The sequence below is a fragment of the Notothenia rossii genome (genome assembly GCF_949606895.1).
Source record: "Notothenia rossii genome assembly, chromosome: 8".
Taxonomy (NCBI): domain Eukaryota; kingdom Metazoa; phylum Chordata; class Actinopteri; order Perciformes; family Nototheniidae; genus Notothenia; species Notothenia rossii.
This window is the reverse complement of record NC_136906.1, coordinates 54,714,957-54,728,140: the sequence shown is the minus strand read 5'-3', so window position 1 is coordinate 54,728,140 and position 13,184 is coordinate 54,714,957. Positions and strand designations below refer to the sequence as shown.

The window sequence follows — 13,184 nt, the reverse complement described above, 5'->3', positions numbered from 1 at the left end:
GTTTAATTATACTTCTTATATCTATATAATGTGTTTATTTTATTCTAATATGGTTCAAGTATTTTTGATTGATTGATTGATCAATTGATTGAAAATGTGGTTGGTATCTACATAAAATAAGCCCCACCTACTTTCTATCATGTTTAGTTTGAGTGAAGCAGGTAAACACAAAGTCGAACTCACATGACAAACGGGAAGTAAAAATGTGCTTTTTGTCCAATGGAAATACAGGCTTCCTCTAGCTGGCAGTGGTCACCGGCGGCTGTCCATGCGCTGGTTGGCTTGTGTTTAAACCGCTAACGGCCGGTATCTGTGCTGAACACCTTGGCAGGGGGAGACAGCTGGAGAAGGCAGTACCCTGATGCTAATAAACACTGCCGGCACAGTTTCTGTTAACCCCCTTCCTTTACTGTGACGAGATCAAATGAAAGGAAATCTCTCGCTTCCAGAAAATTCTGTATGCATGATTCCGCTGTCTCTGCAAGGCAGCAAAGCCAAATGATAAGCACATATGCAGCTACAGTGATGGTTCTTAGACAGAATTTAAATTGAGCATATACTGTCCAAGAAATAGTCCTGCATTGACATTACTGCAGGATCATTGTTTGGGTCCAAAAAGCAATGACAGGAGTTGCATTACCATGGAAACATTGTATGTATTCATGTATTCATTGATGAAAAAGAAGCCATGTGCAGTAATATAGAAAATTGAGGATGCAACATATTGTTATGCATCGTGATGCATCGGTATACCGAATCGAAGACAGGATAATCGTAATCGAATAGTGAGACCAGTGAAGATGCATAGCCCTAGTAGCTAGCCTAGTCATTTCAAATATTCTGACAAAACATTTACAATTATGAAACATAACAACTCTGCCAACAGACACTGCACATGTTTCATCAAGTTGGTGATTGTTTTTATGAATGCTTCGCATGTGTTGTTCAGTTGGTGAAGATGTTTCTTTATTTGCATGTTTTTTTTATCCATTTGTGTTCTTATTTTTTGCATCGTTTTGAAAGGGGCAGCACTTTTCTCCTTATGGAAGTGTTTTTGGCCGTTGTAGCGCTATTGCGTCGGCCACCTTAGTTATCTGTACTATTTGAAAAATCAACCTTTTACATGGTTAATCTTATCCTGATGTCATAACTATAAGGACATAAAAGGTCATTTTTATATATAGGATCGAAAGAATGAATGATTTAATTAGCCAATTGAATAAACTAACAATATATGTTCCGGTAAATCCACCTGCTTCAATGCTGTTATTCATTTGCCCTTCTGTCAGCACAGACTATTATCAACCACTGTACCTGAAAAGAGACAGTGTATTTTTTTCAGTCTAAATCGCAAAGAAAATCAATGCTAATACAGTTCACTCTAAATCCCTGAATTGATCACATTGTCAATTGTGATCAGTTGGCCAAAAGACTAAATATAAAGAAGAAAAGAAAAGAAAAATGTGGAATAGTGATTCATCCAAGCAATGCATATGTGATAAGGTTGGTTAATGGAAACAGTCAGGGCTTTGGGAACCTGATCATCTAAAGTCACCATTCAAAATGTGATACGACCTGCGCGGTGGTTTCTCTTAAACTGCCAGAAGTCTTTAGTAACATCATCAGTGTGATGAATAATAATTAATAATAATAATTCAGCCTATGAATACAAATTAAAAGGAAAGCCAGCACAACCCAAATTGGCAATGATCCGTCATTCTTTAAATGTGAAGAGCTAGTGCGATGACACTAAAATAGGAATAAAAGAGCAAAAGAAAGTGATGACTAGGATCATTGATATAATCCCACACTCTTTGCCTCTCTGGAACAATAGAGAGCGTGGAGTCAGGATGATGGATGAGGATGCAGCAGGGCTTAATGAACATGTGGATCGATGCAGAGCCAGCCCAACCATACACTGAACACCACCTCCATTATAGCCTCAGGTGCCTTGTGCCAGGAAGCCATGTTGACTGTTTGCTTCATTGAGATTACGATCAATTGTATCAGCAATGCATTTCTCCCCCCTGATGTCTTACTAGGGCACCTTGAGCCCAAGCTACTTCCTAGTTTGTACCGTTCAGGGGAGCACGGTGGATAATCACTACGACTATGATAAATGCTGTGTAACAAAAGAGGACAGGAATCCACTTCTCTTCTTGCCATTTCCTACTCTTTAAAGCACATTCTTCCTCTTTATATTCCCTCCAATTTCCTTTCATTATGACACTGTGCTTTCAGAAATAAGCCATTGCCCTTTATTGAATGTCAATACCCCTTTTATTTGCATTAATTCTGTCCTCCTTTGTATTTAATAAACATCATGGCATTTTCAAGGCCACAGAAGAGCATCCTCCAAAGAAGTGCTTACATTTCCTAGTGTTTTGGTAAAAATAATATTTTACCCTAAAAGTATGTGATATTGCTTATAAAGTTGTCTGACATGGCAGGAAGCACACGTAATATACAGGTTCATACAGATTAGGGTTACCTAGTGGGTTAACAATTGTTAATCACTCTTACTTGTTTTGTCAAGCACTTTGTGACTTTGTCTGTGAAAAGCGCTTTATAAATAAACGTTACTTACTTACTAGGAAGAATAAGAAAAGGTGAACAATTCAGTGGTTAGTCAAACTGTCTGTTGTGAACAGTGTTCAAAATGACTTCCTGGTAAAACTTTGACCTGCTGTACTTGTACACGTTTGCAGAAAGAGATTAATATCAACATTTGGTGTCTTCCGGTTGAAGCCTATAGGGCGACCAAATACTGCAGTTTTCTGAAGACGTTTCTTATTGTGTTAAACAAAGACCGTGAGACGAAATAATATTTCAAATGGGAAGAAAGCTCAAGCCATAGAGCCGACCAGTTTGTCAATTGTCAGTTATGTTTTGGCCAACATACAGGGCAGCTTAATATCACTCCTCTTCTGCTACTCTTCGTCATCTACTACCTGCATTCCCCCATGTTGGATAATAAAGATATAATATATTCTAAAAACACTAATGAACAATTGTAGTTTGGCTATTTTCTTTATTGTGTATTCAATATTTGACCATTTACAGTCAATTTTCAGATTTTTCACAAGGTTTATGACGTTAATTAGTACGCAATTCAGCCAGCCTGCATCACAGTTTACAGTCAAAATACATGAAACTGTTATTGCCCCCCTTTTTTATGTAATAAATAATAAGATTTAATATAATATATATTCACTGCAAAACTGGGAATGTCAACAGTTTTTATTTCAGATTTCTAGTCCCTATCTTGTAAACAAAGGCTTAATGGAGTTTGTAAGTTGTTATTGCAACAGTTGGCTTACAACAATCTTAACAGCTAAGTCCATCTCAAATACCTTTGACAACATTTTTCTGTATCTATTTTCAAAGGTTTTTTCTAGCAAAAAGATCAAGCTCCGCAAGAAAATGTCGTATCAATGTTGCCTGAAATCTCTGATTGCCTTTGTTTTTTTCTTTGAAAAAGAATTCAATTGGCACCACGCGACACATCTTTGAATTTCAGAACAAGGTGAAGTTGTCATTAACACTAGAACCTGGCTGCTTTATGAGAGCATTGCCTCCAAGTACCAAAATCCTTGAAATTATTGTGATAAATAAAATATTAACCAGTAGATATGATAGATGGAACTTTCAAACTAAGACTAATAATGACTGCTAGCACAGTTTCTGTAACCTCGTTCTTAATGTGACAAGATCGAATTACGTAAAATATCTTCCTTCCAGAAAATTCTGTATCTATGGCTCCACTGGATGTACAAAGGAGCAAAGCCAAATAAAAAGCACATATGCGGCTACATTGATGGTTATAAGAGAAAATACCAATTGAGCATAATGAAAATACATAGGATGCTAAAAAAGATCCTATCAGAAATGAATGCAGTAAACATGTGTGTTCTTTTGATAAATACAATATCAACCAGTATCATTTGTGGTGGGAACTTTAAACAAAGACTGCGTTTCTAATAAATCAGCATTGTCATTTAAAGACCATTCTCAATAAAGTGGACCCAAACTATCCACAAATCATTAGAAAATGTACAACTTACCGTCTTTAACTGAAGGCTAGCTACAATTATCTTGCCATCTGAGATGCTGTATGAAATCTAAGACTGTAGTCAAGTGGCTCAGTTCATAGGGGACTTGGCTTGGGAAACGAAGGGTAACTGACAAAGGTGTCCTTGAACTAGGCATAGAACTCCCCCCCCCCCCCCCCCCCCCCCCCAGTAAAATTAGTCTAGAATCTCCATTGGGTCAGGTACCAGAGAGACGGTTTGTCTCCAGGGCTCTGTCGAAGGTTCCCTTGAGATATTCACCGCACCCCCACCCTGCTCCCTGGGCCTTGTATAGTAGCTCATGAATATAAAGAGGATTCAAAATCCTCCATTTCTCCTATATTGAATCCCTATGTATTGTAACGTAAATATTGAATGAGAGCATTATTTTTGGATAAAGCGGCAAAGAGTTGTAATAATTACATTAAGGGGAGAGCTGGAGGTACTTCATCTTTATTTCATTGCTGTTATTAAGACATGAATAATCCAGATGAAGACCGTAGGAACTTAGAGTGCCCTCCCCACAACACAAAGCGTTACTTGTGAAGTGGTCTGTTCTTCTGTCTCTAGTTCATTATTACACTCTTTATCTCTCTTCATCTATTCCGCGTTTTTATCCCATGCTGTCAACATTGTCTCTTAGAAAAGCTTGATCCGTCTCAACCCACCAGGAAGCTTCATACTCCAAACAGAGGTTTAATTGTGTTACTCCTGTCTTCCTTTGATCTGCAGTGCTGCATGCGCATCTTCAAATCAGCTGTTTTCCTGCTTCTTCATGCCTGATCATCATTTTGCTCCAGTCATCTATCCAGCAGTCAAATCTTCTCTTGTGCAAACTCCAAATAAGCAAGTCTTTCTGGCCTTTCCCCCTGTTCTACCTTATCATACCATCACTCATGTAGCTTTCATAAGCATCACAGATCAAGGGAACATTCTTAGGTCTTTGGCAGTTTGAGTGAAATGAGCACAAAGCATGGTAGGCTTCTCAGTTTCAATCTTTCTCCCACACTTTCAAATCTGTGTCTAAGGCTAAATAAACCTCCTGTCATTCAAAACGCTAATCCTTTACATTTCATCTCAATGCATTTCCTTCTAAGTCCTTCTCCACTTTTCACACACCCTTAGCTTCTCTCTCCCTCCTGCACATCAGAACACCAGAGAGACAAACACAGATCAGGGGGAGTTATGGTGGCTCAGTGTGAATGGTTATTCACATGACACTTCTGTTAAACCTGGGAATGCCACGTCAATATCTCAGCCTGATGGACAGTCATGCTCGCGAGGAAGCGATGCCAAGTGCGATGCTAGCAGAGCTGCTATCCTGCTAATCCATCCTGAACTGTGCATACAATCATGATCTGTGGTGTTTAAACCAGCATTTACTTTGCAGAGATTATTTACAGAAAGGGAAAGTGGGTGGAAGGAAGAGGGTAAAGAGAAGAAAAGCTCAGGAATAAAAACATTACACCCTCATTGCCAGGCTATATTAACCGACAAGAGGGTCCAATAGAGAGCTGCAGTGACGCGTCCTAAAACCCGGAAGTAAGCTGCGCATGGGTTCCCTCGACAAAAAAGCAATGGGATTTCTCCATAGGATTTTGGAAAATAGCTCGAAATAAGGTCTGTGGAACGAACCTGTTAGATAAATGCACGTTTTGTTCAGCCGGATAATATCCACATGTCTACCCTGCTTTTATAATTTTCGAATCATAAATCTAATCCATAGATTTATGATCGATAGATGCGTGCACCACTTTATTGTGTAGATGTCCTTCTGTCTCTAAGAACGTATTGGCAGTTGTGAAAAAGTATTAAACTAATTTACTTGTGCAAAGTTAGATACTACACTCAACTAAATCAAACGCAAAAGATCCCGCATTCAAAACTTGTATCAGCCAATCTACTCCTACAACAAGTATACACAGGTAATGTATTCTCAGTCAGAATGAGCCCTGTCATTGTATAACTGGAAAATATGTATTGAAGCATTAGCATAGTATCTAGGGCTGTCAACATTAGCGTGCTAGTGCTCACGCTTAATCTGGAAACCTAAATGCATTCAATTCAATTTCACGCATATTAATCACATTCCCTGCTCCCGTAATTCCAGGGCTGATGTTGACCATGAATCAAATGGTAGTGAAAAGGCAAAGAAAGTGGAGGAATCAGTCCAAGAGACATGCATTGAACTGACTGGAGACCACTCAACATCATTAAGAAAATTGCTTTTACGGCACAACTGTACACATTCGCTGAAAACAAAAGAAAGGCATTTTGCTGAACCATGTGCTGTCAGTTTCTTAAAGTGGATAATCCTATGTATGATAGTGGTAGAGATAATTTGCCCTGTATCACAAATTATCATAGCAGCTCTCAGAGACAGCTGCTTTGTTGATGCTTTAGCTAAGTGTCAGACAATTGTGGAACTTCATGCCAATAATTCAGAAATGATGTTGATGACAACCCTTTGGTTTCTCTTAACAGTTTGTCATGCATTTATTTATTACAACACCACAAGTGTGTTTATTTTATCAAATAAATTAACGAATGCTAGTATCTCCAGTACTGATACTTTTACTGCCTTTTTACTTCCCTATAACAAAAACAATTATTAAAATAAAGTGACTATACTATTTTTTTTAAAGGGCACCAATTTAATAAAGATGTTTAGGTTATAACCAATCACTTGAATAATGAAGTTTGATTTTGTGTGTAATACATTCAGCTTTCTTGCCACCGTCATGTCTAATGACAAAGCTAGATACCAGGGACGGTTAGCTTGACTTAGTTAGCTCAATCAGATCTTAACTCGTTATCATTTTACGCACAATTAAAGACAACAGCAAACTTAATATATGCCTACAGTATATTAAAAACGTTGTTAAAAACATTTTTTTCACATTTAAAACCAAAGTTTAAGAACGTTTGTTGTTACAGGGTTTGTGTGCCAACCTCTTACGGACCTCAGGAGAGCTAAGCTAACGGTCACATTCGTTAGCATGCATAGAGGAGAGGTATCATCAGTGAATCAGCATTATCAATACAAATCATGCTTTCAAATCCCACTGCCCCTTCCATGCCATTGCTGCAGTATAATGGAAAGCCCATCTGGGAGCGTAACTGATTCTTTGACATTCTGCCCTCTGTCTCGCTGCCAGAACAACCTCTGCATCATATCGGCACCGCGGGGCTTTCCCATCCATCCGAGGAGCACCGGTGGAGTGTGTGGCTCGCTCCCAGCTTTAATGACACTTAGAGCACATTAGGGGCCGCGGTTCCAAGGGAGGAGAATCACTCCAGCAGAGTGCGAGTGTCTTAGCGATGAGCCGGAGAGCTCAGGGGGGGGTCACAGTTCACCTCGTATGTTAATTAAAATGCCTTCGTAATCGCTTAAGTGAGTGCTCCCATGGGTGACGGTGCTGTTGAACTTCATTTGATGAACAGGATGATTCTGACAATTGCTGTATCTTTTCTGAAGTGGATCATCATTATACCCCACAGGGATAATACTGGAACATGCTAATTATCCATAGCATAGGCATGTCATATTTAATTGTTGTCAACTTCAAGTGTCACGTAATCTTTTAGCTAATTCCTATCTACTACTATACCTAAATGTATATATTCACACATCAGATTTTAGGCATATTTTTGATTTATTAGAAATCATTTAGGTAGGTCTTCGCTAGGTCACACCAGGGAGATGACATCCATCTTAATCTTTTGGTGTTGCCTCTGTTTTTCGCAAATATGTTCATGACCAGGTCAAGAATTTGGTAAATATGAAGACCCGAAAAGCGGTTGGAAGAATATATATTGGCACATGTGACTCCATACTTGTATTCACCTATTTGTTACCTTTCTGTTTGCCTTTAAATTAAAACCTTCAGTTTGTGACAGCAGATCCAGTTCTCCTGCATCATCATTAGTTTCAGTCAATTGCTCTGAATATACAGTAGATATTTAATATGCCAGCCCCCTTTTATTTATATAACAGTATTGGTACTGTCAATCAATTTTAAAAGTCTAATCAAGTTAATCACAATAATAATCTGTGATTGATCATGATTGAGCTCAAGATTCAATACTAGTTTTGACTTCTTTTTTTTGCGGGGGGGGGAATAAACAAGTATAGCCTTTGTTGCATATTTATTATAACCTGCTTTCTGAATTTATGCCACAAAGTCAGACAATTTTTCGACCAAGAATGGAGAAAGCCACTGTCACGAACAGTGATACCTCTCTGTATAATGTGTCACACCCTTACATAGGGCATTCTTTCTGCTGCTATACTGTAACCACTATCTGTTCACTATCACTATCTGTTTTTGTCCTCTCTCTCACACTCCTGAGGAACTTCAAGAAACTGCCGCATGGTTCAGAAAAATGCCTTTTTATCTGTTTTCACAACTAAAGCGAACGGGCGCAGGTGTGCCGTTACAATGAGGTAGTGATGGTTCTAACTGATGTAAAGATGGCTCCAATCAGTTCAACACATGTCTTTTTGGTCAATTCCACCCTTTTCACGGCCATGCAATAAATGGTAAACATCCGTGGTGGTATTATGGGAATAACTTCGGGTCAACTTGGCAATGTGATTAGTTTGTGTTGATTTTGTAACGCTTGATCGTTTTCAGATTATCTCAAGCGTTATCGTTTTAACGTTGATGGCATTTAATATTACATAGGCCTACATAATAAAGGGGTCTGAAATCACTAAAGTGTGGGATCCGTCTTGAAATATGCCAAAAGAATCCTGACTACTACTTTATTTGTCTTACAGGTGTCTCGCTAAATAGCCTCATGTGGGTGTAAATGGGATGGAAGAGGACTCAGTGTGTTTCCTACTTCAAAATACATTTACGTCACATTGATCATTACCTGAAAATGAGTGGAGGAGTAGATAACAAGCTAAATGTGTTGGCAGTATATGGTTTGATTGATTGTGGCTAATTAGACAGAAGTCTGACTGTGTGCGGTCATTTGTCATTCCCTGACTTCCATTAATCAGCCGCTCATGTTACCTGCCGACCGGACTGGTAATATGTTTGAGTCATTGCAGTTCATTATTAATTTTGTCTTTTCAATTTGGCCTGTTTCATTGCCTCTGTCTTTTTATGTTCCCGAACCCTGACTCACTATATTTATAGCTTGACTTTACCCTGGGTACTTGGATTTCACCCTGGGTAGTTGGACTCAGCACACTTGCTCTTTTAAGCAATGCACAGCAGCTCAAGGCATTCAAATCTAACCTTTTGTCCAGGCAGCAGTGGTTTTGAAACTAGGTGAGATTGTGAAATCCAAGAAAGAAAATCACTGACGGAGAGATGGCTACCTGCCAAAGTGGCTGATATAAGTGAAAGAGTAACCGCCAGCCTCTCCCCAGCAGTTGGCAGGTGTCTGGTGTTAATGTGCAGCCTCGGTTCCTCCACAGCTCCACACGTTCTCACCTCCACCTCTTCGTAATGACTTTCCCTCACGGTACGGAGCACCAGCTTATTATTCTGCGCGTCTGTACCTCAACGCAACTGGGAATCATCTGTGGAGGCATCTCGACCGTTTCTGCTGTCTTAAGCAGAATGCAAAATGAAGCTTGGTGCCATGGATTATTGCTGAAGCTACAGAATAATGTGTTTCATTGTGATCCTTCCACTAGTGCTGAATTTTACATAAAAGGCAGAATAGAAAGGGTTTCTGTCTATCTATAGCAAGTCGGCGAGGTCTTTCCTCATCAGTTTAGTAGTAGCATCATTGAGGGGTTATATAGTTTTGCATGATTTCTCAGTTGTGTCTGTTCTTCCATGGTTGCATGCCCTCTCACTGTCCTGGCCTCTTTATTTCTGCTCTGTAAACAAACACATGGGCCACTATCTGACAGACAGTCTGACCGACTATTAGTTATAATTGCCGGAGGATCATTCATCCCAAGTGCATCAGGTCTGTTTCTGTTTCCATGCAAAAGGCAGATTGGGGGGCAATAGGCTGTAGGCTGTAAGACCTGACCCAAATCTGTCTTTACATAAGGCTCTGCATGATGGAGATGTCGCTCCTCGAGCAAATAATTAGAATATTCAAATACAATAACGCAGTCAGTCACACTGAAACTGGTGAGCAGCTCAGCCGAGGTTTGATTAAAGGCAGAGGAAGCAGAGCAGAGAAATGATAGGGGGGGGCTGGGGGTAACAGTATTAGATTTTGTAAATGATATAGAAGGAAGGCCATTTAATGTGACAAGCCTTTCTGCATATGAAATTGGGTGAGCATGAATGAAGATTAGAAAAAGGGTAAAATTGGGACAAATTGGGGGAAAAGATGGATGCACGTCTGAATGATGGAGCAAGAGCTGAAGACACAGGTGTACCTGTCGTATTAAAGGAAATATCAGCCACAAATATCCTTCATTTGTAACAGCTGGAGCATATGCATTTGAAATGAATGAATAAACGCCCAGGGCTCTGGACTATGTGGCACTGTTACACACAAATATCACACCTGCACGCGATAAAGCATGCATCCAATACGATCAGCTGGTGACATCAAACAAAAGTCATGCTGAGGTACTTACGTGCCATATTGCAAAGAAGATCAGGGACACACAGAGGACCAGAGACAGCATGTAGCAGAAGGCAGCAAAAGTGAACATAATTGAAAGGGGACACGGTGGCTAATTTCCCAAAGAAGCACGATCCCAATGACAAACATCTAAAATAAAAAAATAAAGGGGAGGGGGGGGGGGGGGGGGGGGGGGGGAGGAGGAGGAAAGTTCTCACAGTGCCATTTGGAGCCGATGCGGTACAGGCACCATGATTTCGACCCTCAGAAAACAAATTGTTGCAGGAAAACCTCCCCGCATGAAGACTCGTGCGTCCAGCCAGCAGCAGCGGGGATGGGGAGTCAAAGCGGGGCTCAAATCACTGACATGGTCCGCGAGCAGTGTCCACGCGCTGGTCATGGAATCATGGGAAGGCAGAGTGAGGCTAGGAGTGTGTGCTGAGAAGCATCGAGGAGAGGTGGAACTGAAGATAATCCATTCAGCGGCGGCGGGAGGAGCTCAGCATGATGTGTCTCCCTGCACGAGCTCTTCAAAAATTCGGCTTCCTCACACACCTATCAGCGGCCGCGTGCACAGGAATGCGCGTGAACAGGTGGATTTAAAAATGGGGGAAGCATGGTGTGTTCAAATGTCGAGCTCCAATTCCAAAAGAGATTGACATCAAGGTCTTCCACTGTGTTTTGGATCATTTTAATATTACCAAATTATTCTGGAACTTGCTGGCGCATGATTCAAAAATAAATTTAAAAAAGACAGTTTACTATTTGTATTTGTGTGACTGCTGAGTCCGCAACAAAAAATAAAACCACGCAATTTGCTATGCTCATCTATGATAAATAATTAGATTCACTTAATTCAATATAGGCCTATTCAACCTCAGTGGGTAAGGAGACGTTCAGGAAGTTCTAAAATTGGTCCTAAAATGAAACCAAACCACTATTATTTTACAAAAGAAGTATTGGGCCTACATTTTTTTTTTACGCAGGTAAATCTAGGTAGGCCTAATAAAACAGTGCCATTGATGACTTCAGAGAGACGGAACCCTCTGCTTGGATTGAGGCTTACCCTTCATTTAAACTGGGACACTGGCGCCACAGTCTGTCGCTTTTCTAAATTGCACTTGTGTCACAGGGGAACAATTCGAATTTCACAGAGGCCTAATGCTGTATCTAGACATCTGGGAAACATACTGTATATGCCTGAATAAATATTAAGGGTGGTTATTATATCCCTGTCGACAGTTGTATAGTGGGTACAGAGAATTACAGTTATGTCAATTTGTCATGACATTTTACATTTTTATTGATCTGTGTGAATCTTTGCTGTACTGTTTTTTTTTTTTTTCACGCTTACCCTGTTGCTGCTTTGTACAACTGAATTTCCCCTTGGGGATTAATAAAGGTTCATCTTATCTTATCTTATCCTTTACATTGATATATATATTCATCATATTTACAAGTTCTTGGAATGATGGCATTGTGTTTTTGTAATGGCAATACATTGAATTGAATGTGGCACTATAACAAACCATCCATCCACAATTTCTATCGCATATCATTGGTGGAACACATTGACAGTAGGCTATGGGACCTTTTATTGTTAAATGGGAAGGTCCTTGCTTTAATGTAGGCTAGCTCTTATAAAAGTAAAATGTAGGGAGTAGCCTAATCTACCTGTTTTCTATTTTTTGCAAAGGTCTATATAATAATGTTGTGACTTGTGAGCACACCGTTTTATAATATTGTACACCGATTTTAATAGTTTTAGGAGAGCTGAATGGGACTTTTATTTTGAAATTGTTGTTCAAACGGGATTTTAGATGTATCTGCTCTGCCTGAACTTGACATGGGCACCGTGTCGCCTAGCAACAGCTCGAGGCAGCCACAGTACAATCGTTACTTTTGACTAAACGGCAGCCTTCTTTCATCACATGTGATTGGCTGACAGAACAAGAGGAAAACAATCTGCTGAGTAATGAGTAAGTAACTTCCGGTGTGATAAAACAAAATTGACGTCACACATTGCACATTGGAGATTGGAAACCTTACATCACATGTTTTTTTTCCCACAATTTTCTTTATATTTATTTCTGTGTGTACATGTAGGCTACATAGCTTAATATGTTATTGAATAAAGGAGAAAAAAATAGTGTAGGGCTATGTAGCCTTCTCAATTATTTTTACTGTTTTTTCACGAACAACTTCGATGTGTATAAGCTTCTGGAGCTTTTTTAAACACGTAAACAAATAGCTGTAGGCTATCCATGGTTCAAATAGAGAGAGGGGGGTGGGTATAAGGAAAACACAGACACTCATCACCGAGATCACAATATCAATCGATCCAGCAGAGCAATAGCCTGCTGTAGGCAAAACACAGAAGATCAACAAAAGATATGACATAAAATGAACTCATCAAAGCTGAAGTGATGGTCAACTTCATTCATTTATTTACCGTTTTACTGATTTTAATCGTTATACGTTCCTCTCTCTCGTCTCCTCTTCGCTACAGGGTGAAAACTACACTTTTCGCGGCACACGTACTTACAGCCAATCAGCTCTCTG

At 39.7% G+C, this 13,184-nt stretch overlaps 1 protein-coding gene across 3 annotated transcripts in view; it reads right to left on the bottom strand.

Moving 5' to 3' along the window:
- Positions 1-10,817, bottom strand: part of cnih3 (cornichon family AMPA receptor auxiliary protein 3) — a 140,379-nt gene extending 129,562 nt beyond the window's left edge. For all 3 annotated transcript variants that reach the window (XM_079644275.1, XM_079644273.1, XM_079644274.1), the window contains exon 1: positions 10,636-10,817. In XM_079644275.1, coding sequence (XP_079500401.1) covers positions 10,636-10,713 — 78 coding nt within the window. In that variant the 5' untranslated portion in view covers positions 10,714-10,817. The remainder of the gene's footprint in view (positions 1-10,635) is intronic.
- Between the last annotated feature and the right edge of the window lie 2,367 nt (positions 10,818-13,184).